At 33.0% G+C, this 27,016-nt stretch overlaps 1 protein-coding gene across 1 annotated transcript; it reads left to right on the forward strand.

Annotated features, from left to right (window-relative positions):
- Positions 1-7,813: 7,813 nt before the first annotated feature.
- On the forward strand, positions 7,814-26,165 carry LOC143909276 (putative fatty acyl-CoA reductase CG5065). Its single transcript, XM_077427185.1, has 11 exons — positions 7,814-8,101; positions 21,127-21,247; positions 22,483-22,599; positions 22,673-22,921; positions 23,004-23,149; positions 23,222-23,331; positions 23,405-23,597; positions 23,674-23,823; positions 23,899-23,988; positions 25,397-25,660; positions 25,797-26,165. Exons 2-11 carry the CDS (start codon positions 21,137-21,139, stop codon positions 25,951-25,953), a joined length of 1,587 nt encoding a protein of 528 aa, XP_077283311.1. The 5' UTR covers positions 7,814-8,101; positions 21,127-21,136; the 3' UTR covers positions 25,954-26,165.
- Positions 26,166-27,016: the final 851 nt, after the last annotated feature.

The raw sequence follows: 27,016 nt of genomic DNA on the forward strand, positions 1-27,016 counted from the left end.
TGAACGCAAGGTATAGTTCCAAATTATCTACCACGGTTTATATCAACAAAATTGTTTAACTATAAAGTTTTTTCAGCTCAAATATCCAAAGATCATTTCAAAGTTAAAGGAAAAAACATTTTTTTCTTATAAAAGTACATTCTGTAGAGTAGAATATATTATAAAAAAACACAAATAATTAGTAGTCAACAGAAATATACTTCGAGAAAAACACACTACACCTTTTCCTCAACTTCGTATAAAGATCGTCTTCGTTTGAAGTGATTGATGTTTTTAACCTGGCAGGTTCTTAGGACATTTTGATAATACACAAGTACTTTTATCTGCTTGAAATATGTACATTTGTATGTATGTTTTGATTTATCACTTGCTATACACAACATGCGACCTTTGAAAACTTCTATGCGGAACATCAACCGACTACATATTATACATATAATCTTTCATAACGAAACCGAAAATTCTGAATTGAATTGATTGTAAAAGATATCGTTATTGTGCGTTATATTTAAAAAAAATATAACGACAAATGTATTTGAATTAAATGTGTGCTAAAAATCACAATTATGTCTACGTAAAATTTGAGATAAATATTTAGTGCGAATATTAAAAAAATAGTTGTACATATTGTATTGTATTTATGTATTATAAATTTGAATTTATAATAATAAATAATCAATAGCTATAAGTAAATAGGAAAAAATATTATTGAAACGAAGTGCCATTTGTAAACACTTGTTAGTATTATTACAAACACCTGCGAAAGAATTTTTCAAGTAAATAAAAATGAACAAAACATTATTTATTTTTTATATGAACTTGCAAAAATGTGGCAACACACTTAACACTTGAATTTCTATATTATAGTCATCAATGTATAAATACATCCAGTGGCGGACTGGGACTGAAATCAGTGCATGCCAGGAGTCAAAGGGGGCCCCTACCCAGGGTTAAAAAAATTTGTCCCCCCCCCCCCATATAACAAAATTTTCTTCTTTCCATCACGCTAAAAATCAAGGGCAAAAAATAAATAAAATTTTCAAAAATGGGAATAAACAAATTTAGGTACAAGAAAAATGGCAAAAGCAAAATAGATCCATAAATTACATTGTATATTTCGTTTTAATCCTTGTCATAGAATGCATCATAAAAGAATGCGGCATAAAAGCGGCTTTTACTTTCGGTAGCAAACAATCAGGGACGTCATTTCAGCTTTTTCTTGGGGGGGCAGGCAAAGATTGGTCAAATTGAATTTTATTTCAAAAAATCTTTTTTATATCGGAATAAAAATGGAAAATATAAAATATGAAAAAGTTAAGCTTATTTTTGAAAAAATAATTATAAAAAAATATTATGTAAAAAGTCAAAAAAGCGCCGCAGGCGAAAATTTTTTTCCAAAAATCTTCACATGGTTAACAAAAATCGACCATCAAAATGTATCACTATATCCAAAAATATACGAACATTCGGAAAAATAAACGATACACATCTGTTTTTGAGACAAAATAAAGTAAAGGGGACCTTTCTAACGATTCGCTCCATGGGATGAACAATTTCTAAGAATGTTACTAATGGCATACCACTTAAAAACCAAAATATACTTGCTTCAAAATAATAAAATCTTTTTTTTTCAAAGCACATAGCAGCGATTATTTTATTAGTTACCCAAAAGTAACATATGTACATAAGAAATAAACGCAGCATTCATAGATCCATAGTATCTCAATAATCATTAAATCCATAATATTTTCTAAATTCACACTATTCCTTAATTTAGGGGGGCGAGTGCCCCCCCAAATTACGTCCCTGAAAACAAAAAATGCATAATATTTTCAATTAATGTTAATCGAAAATCAGGATTTTGGGGAGGGGGCCCCTATCCTATGTTTCTATATACATGGATTTGTCTAGATTAGGAATAGATTTAATATTCGGAAACTGTTTAAAATTGTGTATTTAAATCTTACTATATCGTCGAAGTATAATCAAATGTTATTTTGAAAGTATGTATGAAGTAAATTTAAATCGCTGGTTGATGATGAATCGTCCTATCAAAATTGTTTTAAGCAATTCAGTTTATATTATTCAGGGAAATTTGTTTATTCCCATTTTTATTTCAGTAGGTAGTTGTTACATAGGTATTGGTATATGCATAATATTGAGGTTGGAAATGGGCCCGGTAAAAGGGCCCACGCAAATGTTGAAACTTACATTTCGAGCCTAATAAAAAAAGTTAACCGATCCTTGGGCTGTTAAAGCAGGCATTAGTTGTTTGTGTATATCGTAAGAAATTTGTTTTGTTGAAATACCCAAACTATTACACACGTGAAATAGTTAAATTAAAAAGTTATTTAATTTTACTGAGGGCCCATATTTTCTAACGGATAGTGGGGCCCACATGCCATCGGGCATGTACGCTTGTATGGCCAGTCCGCCACTGAATACATCTATGATACACGTCTGGATTATACACTGTTTGTAACATCTTTGTATTTCAAGTTTAAATATGATTTCTAGATTAAATCGCATTTATTTTTGTAAAAATTTAACGGATATATTTTATTTATCATATTCAATAAAAAGGTAAGAAAACAATTTGAATTTCAATGAGGGCTTGAAAATAAATTTTCTTAAACAAATGAACATTGTTTTTGTCGAAGAATTAATGATTTCTGAGGAATTATTTTTTAATACAACCTTTGAATTTCAATTAAAATTCAATGCAAATGCAATTTATAATGTAATCTGATTTATAGACATTAATCTGATATATTATTTCGAAAGAGACTTTGCATGTTTGCACGTTTGCATGTTTACATGTTTGGTTCGTAGAATCCGTGACGTTAAATTTAATAAAAAAACAATATTATTTCATATATTATATATAAAAATAACAATAGTATAACATATATTATTTCGAAAGAGACTTTGCATGTTTGCATGTTTGGTTCGTAGAATCCGTGACGTTAAATTTAATAAAAAAACAAATGAATATTCAAATAAATTTAAGCAAAATAAAACTATTTAAATAAATTTAATAAAGTGTTTACTATTAGATTATCTATGTTTAAGCGGTTTATATTACAAATACCGAAGAAGTCGGGTAAAACCACTAGTTACATAATAAAATTATTAAATTGGTTGATTTCAATATAACAAAATATTTACAAATAATAATAAAAAAGTCAATAAAAAATAGGTCAATTGTTCTTCTGGGATTGTTAGATTATTATTTCAAAAATAAATCATGTTTAAAATTGGGTCAAAAATTCTTATAATATTGTTGCGTAGGGGTGGGTGGAGGATCCAAGTAAAAGGCCAACAGTCGTTTCACAGCATTTATTGATGATTAAGGAGATACACGCAGTGTCACGGCTAAGTCCAGAATTACATGATATCGCCTACGTACCGCCTTATAAAGGGTAGATCTCTCAGGACGCCTAATCTGTTTACCTGTTGTATAGTCACGTATTCGGATATGTATTTCCAAGACATTGGGTCTTCCCGTACCGATTCTGAGAAATAACTAATAACGGTCATTGTTTAGCCTAAATGCACTTAGAGTCCAGATATAATCTTTGGAAGTAAGTGTATGCATTTAGTTAATCCGATAACAGATATCCGTTGGTATAAGTGCAATTCGCTCAATCCGCGGCGTACGTAACAATATATATGTAATAATTTATAATAATTTACTAATAAAAACCCCGATAATTTTGGTACTTCTTTTTATTCATATAATATTTTGATATAATCGTTAGCTGCGTCTTCTTATTTGCACTCTTCATTGCATTTACATATGTTCGATGGATGGAATAACTCCTTTGTCCGCCTTATATAGACATTAAATTGATTGATTAATTAATAAATAATTCTTAGTACTATTATTATGTATTATTATTATTTACGTATATAATTATTTTTTATTATTATTCAATTCTATTGTATTTATTATGTATATATTATTTATATTTTGATTTTTAAATGCTTTTTATTATTACGAAGAGTACAGACACATACCTGAAGAGTATAGACATTTTGTTGTAATCACCGAGACTCTTCACAAGTGTGTTAGTATGGTTATTAGTAGAGGTAGGATAGGGAGCGTGCTTTTTCCAGGAATCGGAGCGGTTTGGCTCTATTTACAAAACTAGAGTGCAAAAAAAAGGTTCGACGAACCTTGGCGAACAATGAACGGCGCGCTTTGGGTCCGCTCACTAGTTATTAGTGATTATGTCATATAATCTACTGGTTTGTTTGTTAGTAATGTCTGCAACAAACGGAATATTATACATATATGGCATGCAGTTTTTTCAATTTAGTATATATGGGTGTTTAATAAATTATTTTTAAGGATTTATTTTGTATTACTTGGAGCTTGGAAAGTTTAGTATTCGAGGCGTTATTCCATACAGGTGAAGCATAGGTTAATAATGTTAATATGAACGCGCGATATAATTTTATTTTATTTTGAGTTGATAAAGAACTACGGCGATTAAATATTGGGTATATTGAGGATATACCCCGCATCGCCTTGCATTTCGCTCCCTCAATGTGAGGCCCATCTCATTCTTTTATCGAACGTTACTCCTAAATATTTTATTACTGACTGCCATTTCAAACTTCCTCCAGAGGGTATTTTCAGATCTGAACTCGGCTTCTGCTTTCTAACACTAAAGAATATGGCGTCTGTTTTGGTTTGATTAATTTGAATTTTCCACTTAGTGAAGTGTTCCGTCATTGCTTTAATTGCAAATTCAAGATTTTTAAGAATGGTGTCTGGTTTTTTACTACTTGTGAAGCAAGTGGAATCATCTGCATATAGGGCTTTGTGACAGTTTTTTGGTATAGGTATGTCATTTATATATTATTATTTATATGGACGATGGAGATTGCACTATTCTCCCTATCGTCTGGAATAAAAAAGTTATTTTTATTATTATCTTATGCCCCCCCCCCCCTTTGATCCGCCAGTGTTTCTACCCTACATAATTTTCATTGAAATTAGTTCCAGTTATTGTAGATTTTACTGTCAACATCCACGATTGTTGCATTGAGACATTTTGAGCATCAAAACAATTTAAAACGAGTGTTTTAAGGCCTTGGAACCTTGACAGGGACACACCTTTGGCCACCGAACTGGGTTACCCAAATTAACATACGAATTCGTAGCTTGAATTAATTGCACCGCGTCTGAATTACAATTATCACGTTACATCAGTTCTGAGTTCTGACCGAGCTTTATTATACATACACAACAAAAATTCGAACCGCTTTCGTCCTCGTTCTTTGTTTACGCTTTTCAATTAACACGTCTGAATTTTCTTTGTCGGCCATTTTGTTTCAGCCTCTTAATACCAGGAGATACCCGACCAACTACTAATCGACGTAACTCGACAAATTATCGTACATGCCAAACTCGGCGTGGATTTTCGCGTCTGGCGATGACGTGCCAATGGACCTTGACTATATGGTCGTACAGGATGAATAAATATTAATTAGGAAGTACGAACGTACATATGTCTGTTCTTAACGTGTCAAAGCGATAGACCTGCGTATAGTTTTGAATGGGAAAATTAACGACCCATCGTGGAAATGGCGGTTTCCTCTTCATTTGATTGAAATTCGAGCATATCACAATACTATTCGCTATTATATACATATGTATGTACTCAAATGTACATATGTATGTATGTAATATAATTTACACGTGTAGAGATTTCATTGACTCTGTTGCGTCACGTGAAGATTAATTGATATGTAACTTCTACATATATAATATAATAATATAAAATACAATTTAATATTTCTATTTTATTATACAAAATTTTATGACATTGTGATCTCGTTAAGACATGTGCAGGAAGTTTACGACTTTTCAGTACGATTTATTTCATCAAATGGGAAAATAAAAACAAAATTTGTGTTTTAAAGTAGAAAATGATTTTATATACATACATACCAATAATAAACGAATGTACTAATAATAATTAGTTTAAATAAAAACAATGACGCATTGTTTATATGATTTACTCCAATATCGCTTGCGTCAAAATTTGGTGAATAAATTTTGTTATTGAATAAACATTTATGTATGTACTCAGGTCCGGCCTTAGGGTGTGTGGCGCCCCTAGGATTGCTTTTAAACATTTAATTTTATAAAAGTTACATGTCGAAGGAAACTATGTTAAGAAAACATAAAAAACATTTTTTGATAATAGGTACATTTTATGTTCAATGTATAATATTATTGAAAATTAATAAAATTAAATTTGCAAAAAGAATTATATTGTGGAACATATTTTAATAATAAATATATAAAATTAAATTTAGAAACTATCTGTCAATCCATTTTATTTTTAATTTTAAACTTTTACAAATATAATATAATATTTGCGTAATAATATCTAGTACTTTACTTTACTCTAGTATTTACGTAATAATATCTACTTACGTAGTACATCTAATATGTAATTTCGATAGGGACTTTGTATATATGTATGTAAGGTTTGGGTGGTAAAATTCGTGATGTTAAAATTAATAAAAAAACAAATGAATATTCAAATAAATTTAATAAAATGTTTACTATTATATTAGTCATATTTAAGCGGTTTATATTACAAAATTTGTAATAAATTCTTCTATATCGATTTAAATCGATATGGAAGAATCGATTATTATTCAATACTTCCAATATTTCGTTAAATGCCACGTTTCAGAAGTATTTTATTATAATATAATTCCTAGTAACAAGTTTTGACAAGTTTTATTCACAAATCGTTGATATTTGACAGTCGACTTCCTGCGTTCTTCGTAAATTATAATATTTTATACTCAGTGTAGAAAAATTAGGTTAAATAAAGGATGTTTAGTTCAAGGCAAAAGAAAGCCAACTTTTTTTTAATTTCATAATCAAATACAAAACACGAGGGCGCTTCGTGGCTTCCCTAGGCACGTTCCTAGTCTGCTGCCTCCTTGAGCCGGCCCTGAATGCACCTATGTATGCATATTTTAGGGAACAATTCGAATCAATGATACTGTGGCATGTAAGGTGAAGGTGCGACTGGTAAGAGCACGTTTATTCTATTTGTTGTATTTGATTGATTTCCATACAACTTGTTTATGAAAAGATAATTCTATATGAAAGAAAATCTATTGTATTACATTTATTTTTCTGACCTTCAAAATACATATTCTTATGCACTTTTTAATGTTTCAATGTTCAATTTTGGTTTTTTTATAAGAAGAATTATCTTAGTTTATTTCCTCAATAGCAGAATGAAAAGAGCAATACTTGAATCTTGAGAGAAAATCGAAAAAATATTTTTTCTCTACTCATAAAATGTATAAAAAACTGTGAAAAAACATATATTTGTATGTACCTACATACATATGTACATATGTATGTCCAAAGTTAGAACTCCCAAATTTGGTAGACAATCTCATTGTATCCTGACTTTGACCGAAGATGTATTTTGGTAGAGGTCGGAGCACTTTGAATGATCTTTTTTCTAACTACATGTATGTATATGTATGTATTTTCGGCATTGCTGGGTAAAACTAATTAATATTAGATTAAATTTTGAATGGGATTGTGCCAATCGTCATTTTCTTCTTTTTTCCTTATCCAAACTTTGTTTCGGGATTCTAACGCCTTTTCCAGGTTCCTCTAGGTGACCTTGTTTTGGTCTACTTCTGGAACTTATATATAAATTATAATCCGACAAAATTTCAAATTCGAAGAGGAAACATGTTGCGCTCTCCCCTCCTCAAAGCTGCATTGGAGTGCACGTGCACGTGCGCGCAAACAAGCACTCAAGAACGTGCACTCGTGCTTGCGAGGCTTTATTTGCCAACGACGATCGTTGTCCACGGCACTGTGGTTCCAACTCTCCTCCTGAAGACATCGAATCAGTGCCATACCATCACTCGTACCCAAACACCATAGTCAAAGTGTCTCAAGCGTCTCCTTGCTGAAAATCCATCCAATCAGTGACTTACACATGTGTCGTTCTGAAAAGTGAAAAGTGCATCTGAAAACATACCGTGATACATTTCAATAGTGCCATAATAATAAGAAGAAGAAGAAGACAAATTGTCGGTGAGAGTTTTGTAATCGCTGTTAAAACTAGTTAACCAGTATTACGATGGTGTGGTAGTGTGACGCTTTCGATCTTTCAGAAATCGTCAATATGGTTAAATAATCCTTTTGATTTTTTGATACTGGGTAGGTACCTGCATACGTGATCGATTGTTGGAACATGTGTTCGTTTTGAGACTATTTAATTTGAATAATGCGTCGCCGGATGTGCCCGAGTGTAATTTAGCATTAATGTTTGGACGATGGTCGTTCTAAGAAACGCTGATTTTATTCCTTCGGGTGTTTCTTTCGAATCTCTGAAGGGTATCTGTGCATTTTGGATGGATTCTACACTAGAATAAAAATTGAAACAACCGCTATATGCGATTTGTGGGCTAGTTTTGTGGGACACCATTGTGTTGACCTCTCTAAGTGTGTACAAGATAAGAATTCGGGATGAGTTTTTTATGGTTTTGAGTATGTATTCGTATACGTGTTTGAATTTCTTACTAAATATTTATATTTACTAAATATTCATGTCTTTCCAGAACATAAGCGATTATTCTAATGAACCAATCAGTCAGTTTGTCAATGCATTTTTAAATGTGTGTAATTGAGGATGCAGTTTCATAAATGTTTCTGACTCATTCGCATTTAAACAATTTCATTACTTTGTTTGTATGTACATTAGGCCGGAGCGAAAAATACGAATTTTCGATTTTTCACGATGGACTTAATGGAAAACTTACTACAAATCGATTTTAAATAGTGTGTTTGTTCATTTTTTTATAATCAAAATAACGACGGGATCATGAAAACATGACGATTTTCTGAAAAGACCACTTCCGTCTTACAAATACATAACTGTTGTGAATTGTATGGGAGTTTATGGCAAAATAGAAAATTTGAATTCTAGTTAATCAGTCAAAATCAATCATATTTGACCTTATTGAACTGGAATAAAGCGTTTATTAAATAGTAAATAAATGAAACTATTCTCAATTGAACTTAATTTCCGTAATTTTTGTCGATATAAATCAAGTGGTTGGAGGCATAGAATATTTTTTAAAATCATCATGCTTTTTTTCTAATTCCACACACGTTTGAAAAAACGTTTAAATATACGGTAAATAGCTTTAGCTTGATTATATTTCCAAACATGGCGAAAAGTAATGATACAATTGTGCAAAGTTCAACTCGAAAACACTTTTGCCATGGATCAAAACAACGCACCACACAATAATGAGAAATAATTGACATATTGACAAAACAAAAGATATGTTCGTTCATCAGTCAGTCTTGTGTGTCTTCATAGCGTAACTCTTTCGTGGCGGCGGCCTTCGAATCGAAAAGACAAATGGGTCGCGATGCGCTTTTGCGAAACATGCAGATGAGGTCTGTGTACTTAGGAAATGCGGTGTGTTATAATTGATAGAGTGCGTGATGGCAATGCAGTAGTGGCCAAGTGTCGTCACAACGCGTGTGACGAGAATGCGACTGACCGATATGATATGCACAACCAGAAATGCATCCCGCGATGACATTTTCCGCGATGCAATAGATTTGGGACGATCGGCCATTTTGTTCGGTTTTCAGCAGTCGCGCGATCGGCGTTCGATTGGCTGAATCGCGCGAATCGATCGCTGATTGGCTGATGCGGAAGCTAAATATTATTTGAATATTTCAAATAATAATGAAATTATTATTTATCATTTGTTTACGGAAGATAATCATTTAGCGTTTAAATAATTGTATTATTAGTTTCTTATTAAAGTACTACGTATGCATTTATTTTTAAAACTTCCGATTGAAAAAATTAGGGACAAATACATAGACCATTAAAGCACATATGTAATACATTTTCAATATGTATTTAAATTTTTGACCATAACGACGAATTGGGGAATACCTGTTATAAAACCCAATAAAATATTAGACCGTAAGGATTTCAATAATAATGTCACAAAAACGGGTCTGGTTCACGGCATCGAAAGTCAAAAGATCGAAATCAAATGTCGGAAAGCAAAGTCGAAAGATCCAAAAGAATGTATGCATGGTAAACGGTACTATGTATATATAATATATATCAGTGGCGTGCGGTGAAATTCTCTCTCTTTTGTCTCTTTGTCGTACAGCCTTGCTTAATGTGCGCGGGCAGGATACGGGAGGAAAAGCCTGTTCCTCTTGTATCCAGCTCACGCGAATTGAGTGAGGATGTACGACGGGGGGAGAGAGAGTTTTACCGCACGCCACTGATATATACATATACATATATACTACCCGCTCTTTATATGTATGCATGGTAAACGAACATTTTCGATTTCTCGACTTTCGATGCGGTGACGACGAAAAAATATGTAGGTAAATATGCGTAGATATAAAATAATTCATAATTCTTCTCATAAACCAAAAACTGAAACCTGAAAAAAGTGGTGTTGCTAGGGGTGGTGTCACCTAAAAATATTTTTCATTACTTATTAATATTTGTTAATTGCTATGACTTACGAGAGAGAAGCGCCAACAGAGAAGCTAAGTTCACACTTGTTTCTGGATTGCGTCTCTGTCTGACTGAATCGGTTAACCTTCTTACCTTTAGGTATACCCATACTTTGATTTCTCAGGAATTCGAACAGAAGCCAATTATGGCTCATATTTGATGCTACATATAGCTGCACCAGACGGATTTCACGGTAGCTGTATAAATACAGAAAGCTGTATACATACAGAAATTCATACAACGAATATGAAAATTCAGACCGTCATACAACGAATATGTCGAATTAGCGTTTTTCAATTATATGTCAAATCAAATGTTGTTTGTTTGTTTGAAAACGTATTTTAAAGTAATTGATTATTTTGAATAGCTTATTGCCAGAGCTGAAACACTTCGCTACTATCTTAAAAAATAAATAACTTTTGCATAACGTATTAGACTTGCACTCAAGGCCAAATCAAACAACATTTGATTTGACATCTAAAGACATATGTATGTAGGTCTTTACATGTCAAATCAAACGTTGTTTGTTTGAAAACGTGTCTTAAAGTAGTAAAAACTTAAGACGTGTGTGCGCTCACAATTAAAAGATATCTTTTTAAAAATTACGTTATTTTTCCATTGAAGCTATACAAAGAAACTCGTCTCGCTGAGTTTGAAATAAGTCAAAATCAATTCAGGGTATGATACTATGTTTACTTCCACATTTTTTTTATTTTACTTTGTTTGTCCTTGTTAAAAATCTTGTGACGTTTTTTGCAACTTGTCAAATGTTAACCAACTCTTCAATTCATCACATTTTTTGTTGCGCTATTAATTATACCCAAAAAATGTTAATATGTATACAATTAGTGAAGATGCATTTAAATAGTATGCATAATAATCCATCATAGCAGCCAACACATGCCTGCAATATAATATGGTAAAACATTCGATTGCAAGAAAAATGCACTTGAATAATAATTAATATATTATTGTATCAAATATTTTTGTCAAATGAATCAACGCTGACAAATGCAACTTCCTGTAAATTATTGACCAACGTACATATGCAACCAAAACATTAATTTCTAAACAGCAATTTTGTACAATTTTCTTGTGATGATTAAGGTCACTTATATTGTCACAAGTTTGATTGTTAATTTATGTCAATTTTATGACGCATAAATATAAGTTCGTTCTCGATCCAACTGTCAATTGACCGAACTCTCTTCCTTGTCAATAGTGGGAACCCTGCATACTCACAATGCTGCTCTTAGGGCAAAATCACACGGGGAAGAACGGCACGTAGTGTGCTTGGCTCCCCGCTTTTTCTTCAAATATGGGATACACCGTTATCGATCACTGACAAGCAAGGATAAATACAAGGATAAAATTTTAACGAAAGCACTCCAAGGGGTGATTTTGGGACGGTATGTGCTGGGCGTGTCATGAATATGAGCAAGGCATACCACATTTTTTTCGCATTTTTAAAAGTATCTAAAAAAAACCATGTGCTGCGTTCCTTTCTGTGTGATTTCACCCTTATTCTCTTGTAATCGATAACAGTTTTTTTTATCTTTAAATTATTCTACCTATAGACTGGTCACTTATTATAATTATAACGTCTTCTTTCAACATTTTTGATAAATATTCACTTATGTATGTATCAAATGTGGTAGTTTTGAATTGAAACCGTAGATTTACATAACAGAAAAACAAATATAAATTTTACAAAACAAAATTAAATTTTCACATATACATACTTCAATCATATATTTCACATATACAGGCTTCAATCATACTTAAATAATAGAAGGCAAAGAGTAAAAATTGATAAGGTGTTATCCTCTGAATTTGTAACACCTCATGGAGTGCCGCAAGGGTCCAAATTGGGACCCTTATTATTTATATTATATATAAACGATATTGTTAAGGTAATTAAGATGTGTAAAATACATTTGTTTGCAGATGATACATTGATATATATAATTGGAAAGAATGTTGATGTAATGTCTGAGATTTTAAATATAGAATTAAATTATGTGAATGACTGGTTGTGTGAAAATAAATTAAAGTTGAATGTGAATAAAACAAAAATGATGTGGTTGAATGGTAAAAATAAAAATATATTGAATGAAATTAGAATTGATGATAAGTTAATTGAAAAAGTTGAAAATATAAAATACTTAGGTGTATACATAGATTCAGGACTAAATTTTAAAATGCACGCTGACTATATAATAAAAAAAATGGCTAGAAAAGTTGGTGTATTATGTAGATTAAGAAATATTTTAAGTAAAAAAAGTAAAATTTTAGTGTTTAATTCAATTGTCTTGCCACATGTGGTTTATTGTGCCACTGTGCTTAATTTGTTTAGTGGCCAAGATTTAGAAAAAATGCAAAAAATACAGAATAAAGCTATTCGAGCTATTTTGAATGTGAGTAGATTTAAGAGTATTGGAAGTATGTTAGATGAATTAGGATGGATGAGTATTAGAATTAGTCTAAATATTAGTACATTGTCTTTTGTTTATAAGTTAGATCATAAGTTATTACCTAAGTATTTTGATGATTATATAATAAGGAATAGAGATAAACATAGTTTTTATACTAGAAATAAGGACAAACTAGTTGTAAGTAGAGTAAGAAAGAATAAGACGGCTGGGGGTGTTTTTCACAGGGGTGTGCTCATGTATAATGCCCTCCCTGAGTGCGTCAGGTCTGCTAAAAACATGGATGCATTCCTGCGAGGTGCGAAGAGACACCTCTGTGAGGGACAGTACATATAAGTTAATTATAAATTTTAGAGTTAAGTATAATAATTAAGATGTATTTTTTTTTTTTAAATTAGCTTGATAGCTAAAATATATATAAATAAATATATAAATACTTAGAGAGACGGTGAACGGAATACTGCACTCCAGATAGTTGCACTTTAGAGATATCCAAACTTTCAAAGATGCTCACGGAGAACTAACGCAATAGAATTCCACAAAAAAGCGTCAAGGGGTATTTGTGTGTTATCCGGGTAAACGGACTACTAGTCATATTTAAACCAGTCACAGGACAACCGGTCGCTCTAGATCGGTCACACGTGATCACCCGTCACACTAAAACTGGTCACACCCTGCAATCGGTCGACCGATTTTAGGGTGTGACCAGTTTTCTCGTGACCAGTTTTAGGGTGTGACCAGTTTTCTCGTGAACAGTTTTAGTGTTCACGAGAACACTAAAACACAGACCGGTTGTCCTGTGACCAGTTCACATTTGACTAGTAATCACCGAACCGTTATTCGAGGGTGCTAACCTTTTTTTGTAGAATACTATTACGTAAGTTCTTTTTGAGCGCCTTTGAAAATTATGACTTCTCGAAACTGCGCTACAATTCAGTGCAATTTAGTGCATCTTTCCGGGAACCTAAAGAGACATATGTAAGTAATTTTTGATTGGGCAACGCTGGGTAAGTTCGAGTATGTCCACTACATAGTAACAAGTACATAAATTGTGTGTATCAAATCATCTCTGAATAACAATTTTCGCTTAGGAGCAGCTTTTACCGTCAATGAATAACAGCTATAATTTAACCAATCAATAGTTTTATCGATGCAATAAAATCAGCGGTGCTACTAAAGCCTAAAATTTATGTAGTGTGCATTCTTGTTAGTCATATGAAAACATCAGTTTTAATTATCGCAGTGTGATAGATTGATTGCCCTCCATTTTTAAGCCGATGAATCAAAACTCAAACAAATATTATATTAATCCTGTGACGTCATCATGCCAACGTCTCGTCTCCATGTCACGTTCACGCATCACGCGTCCGTGAAGCCTTTGATTATTTTGTATTAATTTTGACGGGGGCTTGAGATTAATTAATTCGACAAGTAAATAATTAAGATTGGGCGTTGGGGCACGTTAATTCGTGCAACTGTCCATATGTGAACCAAGGCCGAAGATATTCGTATTACTAAATATGTCACCCTTGAAACGGCTCGCGGACGTGACAGTGTTGTCAAACTGTCGCGGTTAAAAGTAAGTACGTGTTTAGGATCAAAGATAAACCATCGTGCAAAATTAGCTATTTGAGCGATTGAGACGTTGATGTGTCATATACGGATGTAGATTTATGATTGATAAATAATTCGTTTGTTTTATTTTTTTTTTGAAAATAAAAGTCAGTATGTAATTGTATAGATCCATTCACACATGAAAGGTATTTTTATAATGCGCGATTATATCATAGCTAGTGTTGTACCCGATGAAATATCATCGCATGCTGAGAAATGTAATAATAATAGAAGGGCCCTTACGAATAAATAATTGTTGTCAATATTACGCGGTACGTCTCTATAAATATGCTACAACGAAAGGAATACAATCGGATCAATTTACTTATAAAAATGTATCCCATGTTGTTTATTGTGTGTTTTTGAATGCATTATGCAATTTTTACCGATGCTTGCCCATCTTGCGAGTAATATAAACAAACAGAGAAGTTTTTATCGGACATACGTCGAGCACCAAGCATCAAATACGACTGATGCTAGAATTATTTAGGATTGTCTGTGGACAATCGTCACTTGACAACAATATGACGTTTAAAGCCACTTCTATTAATACAACATTTCTCTGATCGCATGGGTGTTGGCATATTAAGTTATTAAATAATAATAAAAAAAACTAAATAAATGTGTCAGTTCCATAGATATATAATACACATAGATGGGCCCTGACGCGTGATTTTGGTCGGAGATCTTGTCGTTAGATATGCGGAGATTTTGTCGTCACTAACTGAGGGGTGCGGGGGGTTTAACTAGCGTGGAAGTGAAAAAAACGCCGACCGCTGCGTCGTAGGGAAAAAACCTTTTTTTTCCAACTTCCCCGCTAGTTAAATCCCCCGCACCCCTCAGTTAGTGACGACAAGATCTCCGCATATCTAACGGCCAGATCTCCGCAATCGACCTTTCCTACTTAGAAGCTAACTACCTACTGAGAGAAAGTGTGCATGCGCCATTTTGCATGCGCCAAAAGGGATACCAGTATAAAGCGTGAGGGCGGATCTATGTATTATAGATCTATGGTCAGTTCTGTGTTCAATTCGCACGCGGTCGAATTTTTTTCAAATATATTTTAAATATATTTAATTTAATATTTATATTTAATTGTTTAATGTGAAAAAAAGGTATAAACTACCTACCTACCTACATATAAACGATATAAAACACCAATAGAAAAAATAAATCAATTAAATAAATTTTATAACATTGATAGCAAACAGTATATAAAATTTTATTCTTTTGTTATTATATTCGTACGTTTTGTTGGCATTGTTTTAGCTGTGACGTACATATGTATGTCGAATCGAAATGATTATTATAGTACGGCGAGCGTTATCTTACACAGACACACATAATAGCGATATTATATACATATATGACAATTTGATCTAACCGAAGTATAAGTTTCTAAGGTTAGTTTCTATTCAGGGGTTCAAATCTCGGCAAGAAATGATTGCGAGTACGTCTATCGCTGTTGGTAAGATCTGGTTATTTATCAAATCCAGGTCGATCGTCTCCTGTTAGAATTTACTAATTCATCAAAGGGGCGAAATGAATGAAATTACCATATAGGGGGCAGTAGGAATGAAACGACGGAATTGTTGTAGACACGACCAGTGCCGTAGCGAGGCTATTGCAAATGGGCGAGTGCCAAGGGTACTCGATGCGAGGGGCGCCGAAGGCTCCCCTCGCCTATTTTATTTTTATTTTTTTAATAAATAATATAAAATTTAAGAAGAATTCGATGTGTTTTTGAAATATCCATTTGTATATAGTATATACATATGTACATACATACTGCATGTATGTTCGTACATATTATGTTTCAATTGTGTACATACTTCGAGGGAGTGTAATGCATGTTATGCATACTATAAATGTTCGAGGGAGCTTTATGCATGTTTTACTTTTAATACTTTTGAGTTCTGAGAAATTGACCGATCAAACGAAATTTTCGGCACCTTACAAACACTTTTTAATTTTTTTTTTCATCGCCTATTAAATGCATAGATGGGAAAAATCGTTCATCATAATTAGCTTGTAAAAACTTTTGGATACGAGATGGTGTTCAAAATCGAAAGCAGTGGAAGCAGTTGACGATCAATATGAGGACATATGTATGTACATATGTACTTTCAGTTTTAAACATCATAATTTTGCCAATTCACATTCACTTGCGAAACCATTACTTTCAAATGTACAATAAGTTTCTTGAATTTTTAAATCTTTGGAATCGCATACTTGCTAAATGGAATAAGGTTAACACTGCACTTCAGCAGAAAGAACGGGATATTTATAGATCATCGTTATTAATTCAGGGGTTCGATAATGATTTTAGGGAGTTTCGATAAAATAGTTTAGATGAAATTTTTGTAAAAGTTACCGAACATTTGCACTCAATTGAATTATAAAAATGTGGGACATTTATAATATAAATAATGGTAATTGGATTATTAGTCATATTGCGATCGCCCAAAAAACAATTTTTGCCATGAAAATCGCGAATACGGAATATTTAGTATTCAAGTTCTCGTTAGTATGATGGACTTTTCGGCTGCCATATACATACATATATGTAAGCAGTTAGCCATAGTGTCGACTTATAGTGATGGCATTGGTATATATATGCACATACATACATACATATGTATGTATCAGTGGCGTGCGGTAAAATTCTCTCTCTTTTTGTCATACAGCCTTACTTAATGTGCGCGAGCAGGATACAAGAGGAACAGATTGTTCCTCTTGTATCCTGCCCGTGCACACTAAGTAAGGCTATACTACAAAAAGAGAGAGAATTTCACCGCACGCCACTGATATGTATGTATATGAAAATTTCTCATTTTGATCACATTTTTCTGGAGAAGATGAAAAGGGAGAGGAGGCTTTCAGTTTTTTAATGCATCTATGTTTTTTTTATAAAATAATGGGAAAGCGCTACATTGTCTTGTATAGTTTTAGTATTTTATATTATCAGTAGATAGCGGAGGGTAATTAGGAAAATCTGCTTTTGGAACTTCATACAAAACATTTTTTTGCCCTCCTGCATTCAGCACTGTTGGAACATGTATTGTTATTTGCCATTGCTCTAACGAGTGTCCGTCCTTTAGTTATAAGTTATTAGTGAATAAGAGAGCACAAAATGTTCTCAGTTTTTATTTTTAACTTTAAAACAAAGAAGTCAATATTTGTAGATCGTCCAAATATGGAATACACACTAATATATGTATTTTTAGTAGTAGTACTGTATAGCCAGCAGCATGGCTCGGTGGTTGAGCTTTTTCCTAGCACCGAGAGGCGCCGGGTTCGATCCCGTGAGTTGACCTCAATTGAAAATAATTTATTCCGAGTATATCTGTAATGCTGCTGGTCAGACTTGGATATTTGTGACTCCAGGTCGATCGTTTCTTATTTCATTGAAACGGTCCTCGATTCAAACTGGTCAAAAACCTTCCGACCTACTATGTCACCACTATTTGAGTATGATTAATGTACAACAAGTTAAAAGTCTCGTAATTCAGCGACTTGTGTAATAAAAATGCTGCATTGTTTGTAATTGGCCAGGAAGGCGCATTGGGGTTTACCTGTTAGGCCTTCTTGGTATATGTATATGTATATAATAAATAATAATTATTATTATGAAATAAGTACATAAAACTAATCATGGAGTAAAGTTTCGATATTTACATTATTAAAAACAAGAAAGTTTTTCTTCGATGTTATCGTCCTCATTAGTGCCACACCTACTCACTTTTCGTTTCCTTGCCTTCACCATTGATACAGTAGTAATAAATAAAGTCTAATGAAAACAGTTTGGACATGCTAATGTACATAATATAGGTACCATAAACGAGAAGATCCAAGATAATGCACACCATACGTAATTCTGTAACTCGTTATGGCACCTTTTCAATTGACATTACTTGTTCCTACTGCCAACGAACTATCCCAATATACTTGGTATTTTTCTTTACCAGACGTATATTTTCAATATACTTATGTACGTTTGTACTTATTTTTGGGTTTAATTCCTCTCCTGTTATTTTAAGTGCTTTAAAAGCTACACTTTTACGATAATGATCTACCGCGTACCCGCATACCAAGTGAAGAATTCAATATTTCATTCCGAGCTGGTGAAGGGATCGCTTGGCTTATCTAAAGGTTTGATTCTGATGTATTACTAACGACAATGCAAGTTATGTGACGCATCCAACTTGTCCTACGCACGTGAACAGAATTAAACTTTGGGGTTTGATATGGATCCGGGATTTCCCTCGCAGTTAATAAAATGTGCATAATTCTGCATCGCTTCTGAGAATTTTCCATTGTTCACTGATAGTCATTGAGTATTCACCTGTAATCTTTTGTTGAACTGTTAAGTGACCGAACAACTGAACCCGCCAAGTGCTTTTTTGACCTTTTCGAACAAACTCTCGTAGACCGGTGGAACCTTAGGACATCAGCGCCTTGTCCATACAAACGTATTCGACTTCTCCCTTCCTCAATTAAGGCACTAGAGAAATTATTTTTTAATATGTTATGGATATCTACCATTGGGTTGCATCTATTGTTTTATTTTTTTTGATTAGTTATTTTTTATAGGAGCTAGAAGCCGCCAAACATCAATAAAATCGTCTCTTTTTTACACCCACGAAAAGAGTCCCACAGAAAATAGTTGCACAGAAAACATCTTTCTTATACCGATGATTATTTTTTTTTAAAAATTGGTCTAGTTTCGGAGGAGAAAATAGGAGAATACGAATCCTTGATTTTGTCAATTTAAAATACGTTTTATCTGGTCGAAGCGCAACTGTCGCATTCACTCAATATATATATTGATATATATTGTCGCATTCACTCAATATATACATACATTCACTCATTATATATATCGAAGAAAGGAACGGCAACAAAATTAAGGTTTCGGGTGTACAGTCCTTTTAAACTTGATTTGAATATCTATTGTGACACGGTTTGTAATTCTCCGTTTCAACGTTTTCGAATCCAGTGTGGCAAAACTCAATTTCGCTTTCTAAAGCATTAACATTGGGTCATTAATTAGCGAGGATAGTACCAATGAATTTCTATCTAGTTTCGAGAAGTCTGATTTCGAAATGAAAGTAGTCTGATTTCGGTTTAGATCTCAGAGGAACCACCCAAGTCGTTTTTCACCACCACCAAGCGCTAAATTTGATCGTGTTCTGTGAAATTTGGAAGGTTTCCTTTCCAGAAAAGCGCTAGATTTATAATCAGGAAATAGTAACTTTCCAACCGTGTGATTCTTAAATGACATAACATAACTTTCTTTAAAGTGGTGACGGATAAAGGGAGGCAGGCGGGGGAGGGGGGGGGGGTACAGACTGAATGAGAAAAGTGCGAAAATTGTTTTGCATGAAGCGTCTTGTGCGTTTTTAGAAAGGGAAATGCACCAGCGTCCCGCTTCCGACCTATGATAGCTGCTGCACACCCACCGAGTAAACTAAACAAAACCAGTTTTCCCACTGAACCAACTGCTTTCTAATGCACATTTAAAACAAAAATTGTCTAACTATTACTTAATGGTTGGGTTGGGTCAACCTGGTTCAACCATCCACCGATATCTGCATAAATACATATTTTATTTATTTTATTTTTATTTTTTTATTTAATTTACACCAAGAAGGCCTAACAGGTAAACCCAATGCGCCTTCCTGGCCAAAGACAATTATATAAACATATATGTATGTACAAATACTTACACGTATACACAAATACACATACATACGTAAATATAGAAATACACATATATACATATACATACATACATACCTACACATATATATATATTCACATATACATACATACACATATACATATACACGTACACATACACATACATTACATACATCCATATATACATATAAACAGTCCCAGGACAGAATATTACGCCACCCGATTGAACCGCGTTCGCGCCCATTTGTAACGGTTATAAATAATTCATAATAAGATCTTTTGGGCTAGTTTTTTTAATAGATTTTTTTTTAGAAAAAAAATCTATTTAAGACTTACAAGCAATTTAAAACATAAATGAAAGTAATTTTTTTACAAATTAATCACCAACTTACCCTAAAAATATAGTAAAGCTGCAGCAAAAGAAAAAATCACGGTGTTGATAACGAAATAATAAAAAATCTTCGCAGAAACGCTCGTTTGTGCTTTACGTAATTCAGGAGCAAACTCATTTCTATCATTTCACTTTTTTTTTTGTAGACATTTTTAAGGATAATGTTGTATTATTTTTTTGTTGGTGAATAGAGTAGCAAATAAGGATGAGCTTACAAAAAAAACTAGCCCAAAAGATCTTATTGTGAATTATTTATAAGTTATAACCGTTACAAATGGGCGCGAACGCGGTTCAATCGGGTGGCGTAATATTCTGTCCTGGGACTGTACATATGTATACTACCGATAAATTTGTCCGACGTAAATCTAAGGAACTTGGATTTTCCATTTATGACTACATTTGCTTTCAGGTGGTAGACAATGGCAGACAACAAGGCTACTGGTTTAGCCGTCAATGAAGTGTCTAACGTCTCGCGCTGGTATGACAACAGATCGATATTCATCACAGGAGCGACAGGATTCATGGGAAAAGTTAGCTTTTTAGTCAATTCTCAAACATATGAATTTGTATAAATAGTCTCAGTCTAAATGCATGAAAATAAATTGAAAGTGAGTTTGATCAGGGTTGTCAGATTTCCAAAATCATAGATCGGGACATTCACTATTTCAGACGATTAAAAAATAAAAAAAAGAAGTTTTAGAATTAATGAAGAAATTAAGAAAAAAATATTTTTAATTAAATTATAATGTATGTAAATAAGTACATACCTACATATGCACCTATATATATGTAGATGAGAACATATAAAAAATAGAAACTTAATGATCCACAGAAATCACAGTTATTAAAATACATATATTAGATACAATTACAGAAATTACATTTTGGTTTAAATGCAAAAATTTATACAATCAAAACAGTTTTATTAAAAGCTTTTTCCTAGCTTTTAGCTTGTTTCAAAATATGTTCGTCAGCTTTGATTGATAAAAATTTTCTTAAGTAATTACAATTGCATTAATTCAGCTTTCAAATATTAATTTATTTCTCTCCTTTCTCCAGGTTACACTCATTAGACTAAATATATAAATATTACACTCATTAGACTAAACATAGAGATGTGGGCCGCAATTTTACACAAATTATTGCAAGCGGAATGATCTTTAAAAAATATTATCCATTTCTCATACATTGTTTTTTTCTCGTTTCCTACAGTAAGAATTGTTTAATAAACAGATATCTTCGTGTAGACGGTTAACATTGCAAATAATTTTGTTAATTCTTCAATTGAACAAAAAATTCGATTTTCATGTTTGGTTTAAGGACAAGACTTTAATGGATTGAAATTTGTTACTTTTGAAATTTACAATTTATATATACATACATTTTTATATATGTCAGTCGGGATTTTCAGAGGCAATGCGGGACTCGGGACAGTCCCGCTTAAATAGGGACGTCTGGCAACCCTGGTTTGAACACACAGCTGAAAGTGTATGAATATCAGTGATTGCGAAAATATATTAAAGAAACCTTTTGGCTCCTATAATATAAATTGTTATGATAATTTTATTACTCGATAATGGTGCTTGATAAATATACTTTTACAGATAGTAAATTAGAAGGTAAAAAGTAAAATTAGATGAAGGATCAAGATTAAATATATTGCTAAAAAAATACATAAATAAGAATACATAGAAAAATATTTAAAATTTATAGAAAAGGCTTATAGTAAAATTATAATAAATATGCTTTTTTAAAATATATTCAGGTTCTCGTGGAGAAACTTTTAAATTCTTGTCCAGGAATAAACAAGATATATCTACTGATGCGATCCAAAAAAGAGGTTTCACCGGAGAAGCGACTCGAACAATTGAAACAGACACCCGTGAGTTTTTCATTGCTTAGAATTTGTCTTAATACACATTAGTAAGATATTTATTCATATTAAACTATTGTAGATATTTGACTATTTGAAAAAATACTATCCACAACGTTTGGACAAACTTGTAGTGGTATCGGGTGACATAGTGGAGCCGGAACTCGGCATATCCAAAGAAGATCAACAGCTTCTGTGCAATAATGTGTCAGTGGTGTTCCATTCGGCAGCTACTGTCAAATTCGATGAAGCCATTAATTTAAGTGTAGCCATGAACATGATGGGAACACGTTGGATTATAGAACTATGTAAAAAAATGACAAAGTTAGATGTAAGAAACATCTTACTGGTCAAGATATATATATTTTTTGATTCATTCGAGTATTATAATTAGACCCTTTTGTTTATTTTAGGCAATGGTACATGTAAGCACTGCATATTGTAATTGCAATTTGAGCTACATAGAAGAGAAGATTTATCCACCACCAAAAGACATCACAAAAACCATCAAATATATGGAATGTCTCGATAACGACATTCTCAAAGAATTGACACCGAGGTGAATTAATGTCACTTTTTAATAAACATACTCTTTATTTCCCATGTTTAAAGTGTATTTTATATAATTTAGGATAATAGGAGAGCGTCCCAATACTTACACGTTCACTAAAGCGATGGCTGAAAATATGTTGGTAAACGAATGTGGAGATCTGCCCGTTGTCATAATAAGACCCACCATAGGTAAAATACTTCTATCATCATTACATTATTATTCTGATGAATCAGCGGTTCTTATAATACATACGTTTTGCAGTGACAGCAGCTTGGCAGTCTCCGTTGCCCGGGTGGGTCGACAATCTCAACGGTCCGACGGGTGTTATAACGGGGGGTGGAAAAGGCATCCTCAGGACTCTGTACTGTCCGGCAGGTCTCCGTGGAGATATCATCCCAGTCGATATTTGCATCAATGCTATGATTGTGTCAGCATGGAGTACGGCAAAAAAGAAGTACTTTATAAGTCAATTCTGATTGTTGATATCTCGAATGAAATGTGTTTTAAATTTAAATTTGTATGAATTACAGAAATTCCCCATTGACTGTCTATCATGTGTCGACTGGTGTGTTGAATCCGATCACTTGGGGTGAGATTGAAAAGGCAATTCTTAAATATCTCCGGAAGTATCCATTCAATAATGTTATCTGGTATCCAGGAGGATCATTCAAGTCTAGCAAGTGAGTTTGTCTATACAATTTTGAATAGCCCCAATTTTACATTTAAATAATAATGTATATTTTTTTGAAACTAAGGATAGTGAATACAATTTGCCATGGATTGTTTGAATTGTTCCCTGCATATTTAATTGACTACTCGTACTACCTCTTTGGAAAGAAGCCACCGTAAGTGTATTTGAATACAATTTATAAAATATTATAAGGAATCATACAATGTTCTATATATGTTCACAAAATTATTCCATCTGAATTGTGCGTTCTGGAAAAGTATCAATTGCATATTTATTATAAGACTTTTGACTAGAAACAGTCGATATAATCAATTGAATAGTATCCATTATTGAATAACATTGACTTGGGTGACGCTGGGGTTAAATTTATATATTGACTTTAAATTGTATACATATATATTTTTATAAGTAGTTTATAGTGTTATGCATATTTTAATTTAAAAATATAAAATAGACTATTTTGTCATTTGATTGGTTTTAATGTTATTTAACATTTACATATAATATTGTAACGTAGAGATTAGGTGGGTGGCGCTCGTGGACCGATGGCTTACGAGCGCTAATCACCTGATCTCTCGTTCGCGCCAAAATGTCCTCGCCGAATGAATAAGCCGTATGTAACGACCAATGGGATCGCCCCACTCATCAACCAATAGTTTACATGTGTATGTATGTATGTTTGTTGTGCCCAACGGGTATAAATATGGGGCGCTCTCAGCCTGGAATTCATTCCGACCTGGAGCGCCGACGAGAGCACACGAATAAACACCTTCTACAAGCCTCCTGCGTCTTTCTCTCCGATTCTGGAAGCCCCCTCTTCACGTCCACGCAACTATATTATATAAACATTCATCTTTTTCCGTTGATCGCTCAAAAGGTCATTGGGCGCAATCCGACCCGGTCGCGGACATGAATGAAAATGATATAAAATGAAAGAGTATAAATTCACTTAACATTATATATGGTTATTTTATTTAGAATCCATGGGAGAACAAAGTTTGAACCAAAAATATATTTATTCAAAAGATCGAATACTACTATTAAATATAAGTTGTCGTTCTGTTAAATAGCTACTAAAGCAGCCATACTCAGTTTTTTTTTTCTTCCGGGTTTGTTTTGGTTTCTTCTCCACGGTTAGCTACCCTTCGACGCTTACAAAACTTTATTAAGTAAAGGATTTGGCGAGTTGATGTACGTCCCGCGTGATGTTGATGTACGTACCCGGCAGGTATACGTTCGCTCCCTCTCTCTCACACGCAGGTATAGGGTCGCGTCTCGCTCGTTGCAATATTTTTTCGCTCGTTTTTCAATATTCCCACAACCCACAAGAAAGCGACCCTTACCATGATAAACTAGAGACATTTATCTATATATCCTCACAATTTCATTTCTGTCCGCCGTGGGTTTTTCTTCCATACTATTTGCCCATTGACCTTTGCCAGATTCATAAAGATGACCATTCTAATACATTAAATGACATATTCAGTTTTATACGTTATGTTTTATTTAATAAATAATTTGAAGATATGTATATTTGTCTTTTAATCAAATTATATTTGTAGAGTGAGTATGGTGAAAGTTCAGCAACAGATTCAGACAGCAGTCAAGACACTATCATATTTTTTTCACAACGAATGGACTTTTGCCAGCGACAATTTGACAAAGATGCAATCCATGCTCAGCGACTCGGACAAAAAGCTATTCAACGTTGATACAACGAAAATTGAGTGGTCAGCTTATTTGGAAAGCTATGTCAGAGGAGTCAAACGATACATACTCAAAGAAGACGATTCAGATCTACCCAAAGCTAGAAAACATTTAGGAAGGTGAGTCGATTTGAGAAATGATTAAACATTATTAATATATATATATATATATATATATATATATATATATATATATATATATATATATATATTTTTTTTTTTTTTATGCTTAATTTTATTATATATTTTGTTGCAGAATGTGGTTGATTCACTATTTCGCAAGCGCTGTTCTTACCATGACGTTGTTAAAATTCGTACTAGGTAATTTATTCACATTGAAAAGCTTCAACTTCGGATTTGTCAGTTACGCTTTTACCTTTTTAAGAGATATCGTACGTTCACCATTAAAATGATTTTTAAATAAGCTTACGTTAAATATAATGTCGGTAGTTGTATATCAATCGTATCAGTAAGTAGTTTAATTAGTTTGCATATTATAATAACAATCTATTATATATATAAAATTGAATGTCTGTGTGTGTCTCGTATTGGCTCCTAAGCCACTGAACCGATTACGATGGAACTTTCAGGATTTGTTGTATGCATGTCTGGGAAGATTACTGTGAAAAAAAAAATCGCCCAAGAACGGAAACGGGAAAAATGGGTATGACTGTCATTGCAACGTAATAATTTCAAAAGCTTTCGCTTCGCGAACGGGAACGGGAACGGGAACGGGAACGGGAACGGGAACGGGAACGGGAACGGGAACGGGAACGGGAACAGGAACGGGAACGGGAACGGGAATGGGAACGGGAATGGGAACGGGAACGGGAACTGCATGCGTTATTGTGGCGCTGCAACGTATGCCGGGCTCAGCTAATAATTTAATATATTGTCGATACAGTTGCTCAAACTTTAATGTATATGTATTAAAATTATTACTCATTGGCGTCGTCCACACACACGATATTTTCCATATCCAGTTCCCATATTGCAACCTGTGGTTGCTATTTAGGAATTGGTTATGGAAAATATCGTAAATATCATACCTTGTGTGTGGACGACGCCATTGAATGGATTGTAGTTTTTTTTTTTATATCGAGAAATTTCCAAATATTTAGACTGGTCAATTTTTATATTAATTTCTAATTAGAAAATATGAATATCAATAATTTTAGCAATAAACTATGTATTTGTCTCAAATAAAATTTTCTAAATAAATTTTTATATAAAAAATAAATAATAATAATAAAAAAATACTATTGAAATGGCATTTTACAGAAACATAAAGTAACTCATGTGGGATATTTTACACTTATTACAATATAATTTGTTCATTTCTAAACATATGCATTATATACTTGTATGTATGTACATAATAGACAATAAAGTGGTTTTAAAATGACATAATGGATTACTGTTTATTTTATTAATTGACAAATCATGTAATACAATATAGCTTTTCCTCGTTTAATT

This window comes from Arctopsyche grandis, chromosome 3 (assembly GCF_051622035.1).
Source record: "Arctopsyche grandis isolate Sample6627 chromosome 3, ASM5162203v2, whole genome shotgun sequence".
Taxonomy (NCBI): Eukaryota; Metazoa; Arthropoda; class Insecta; order Trichoptera; family Hydropsychidae; genus Arctopsyche; species Arctopsyche grandis.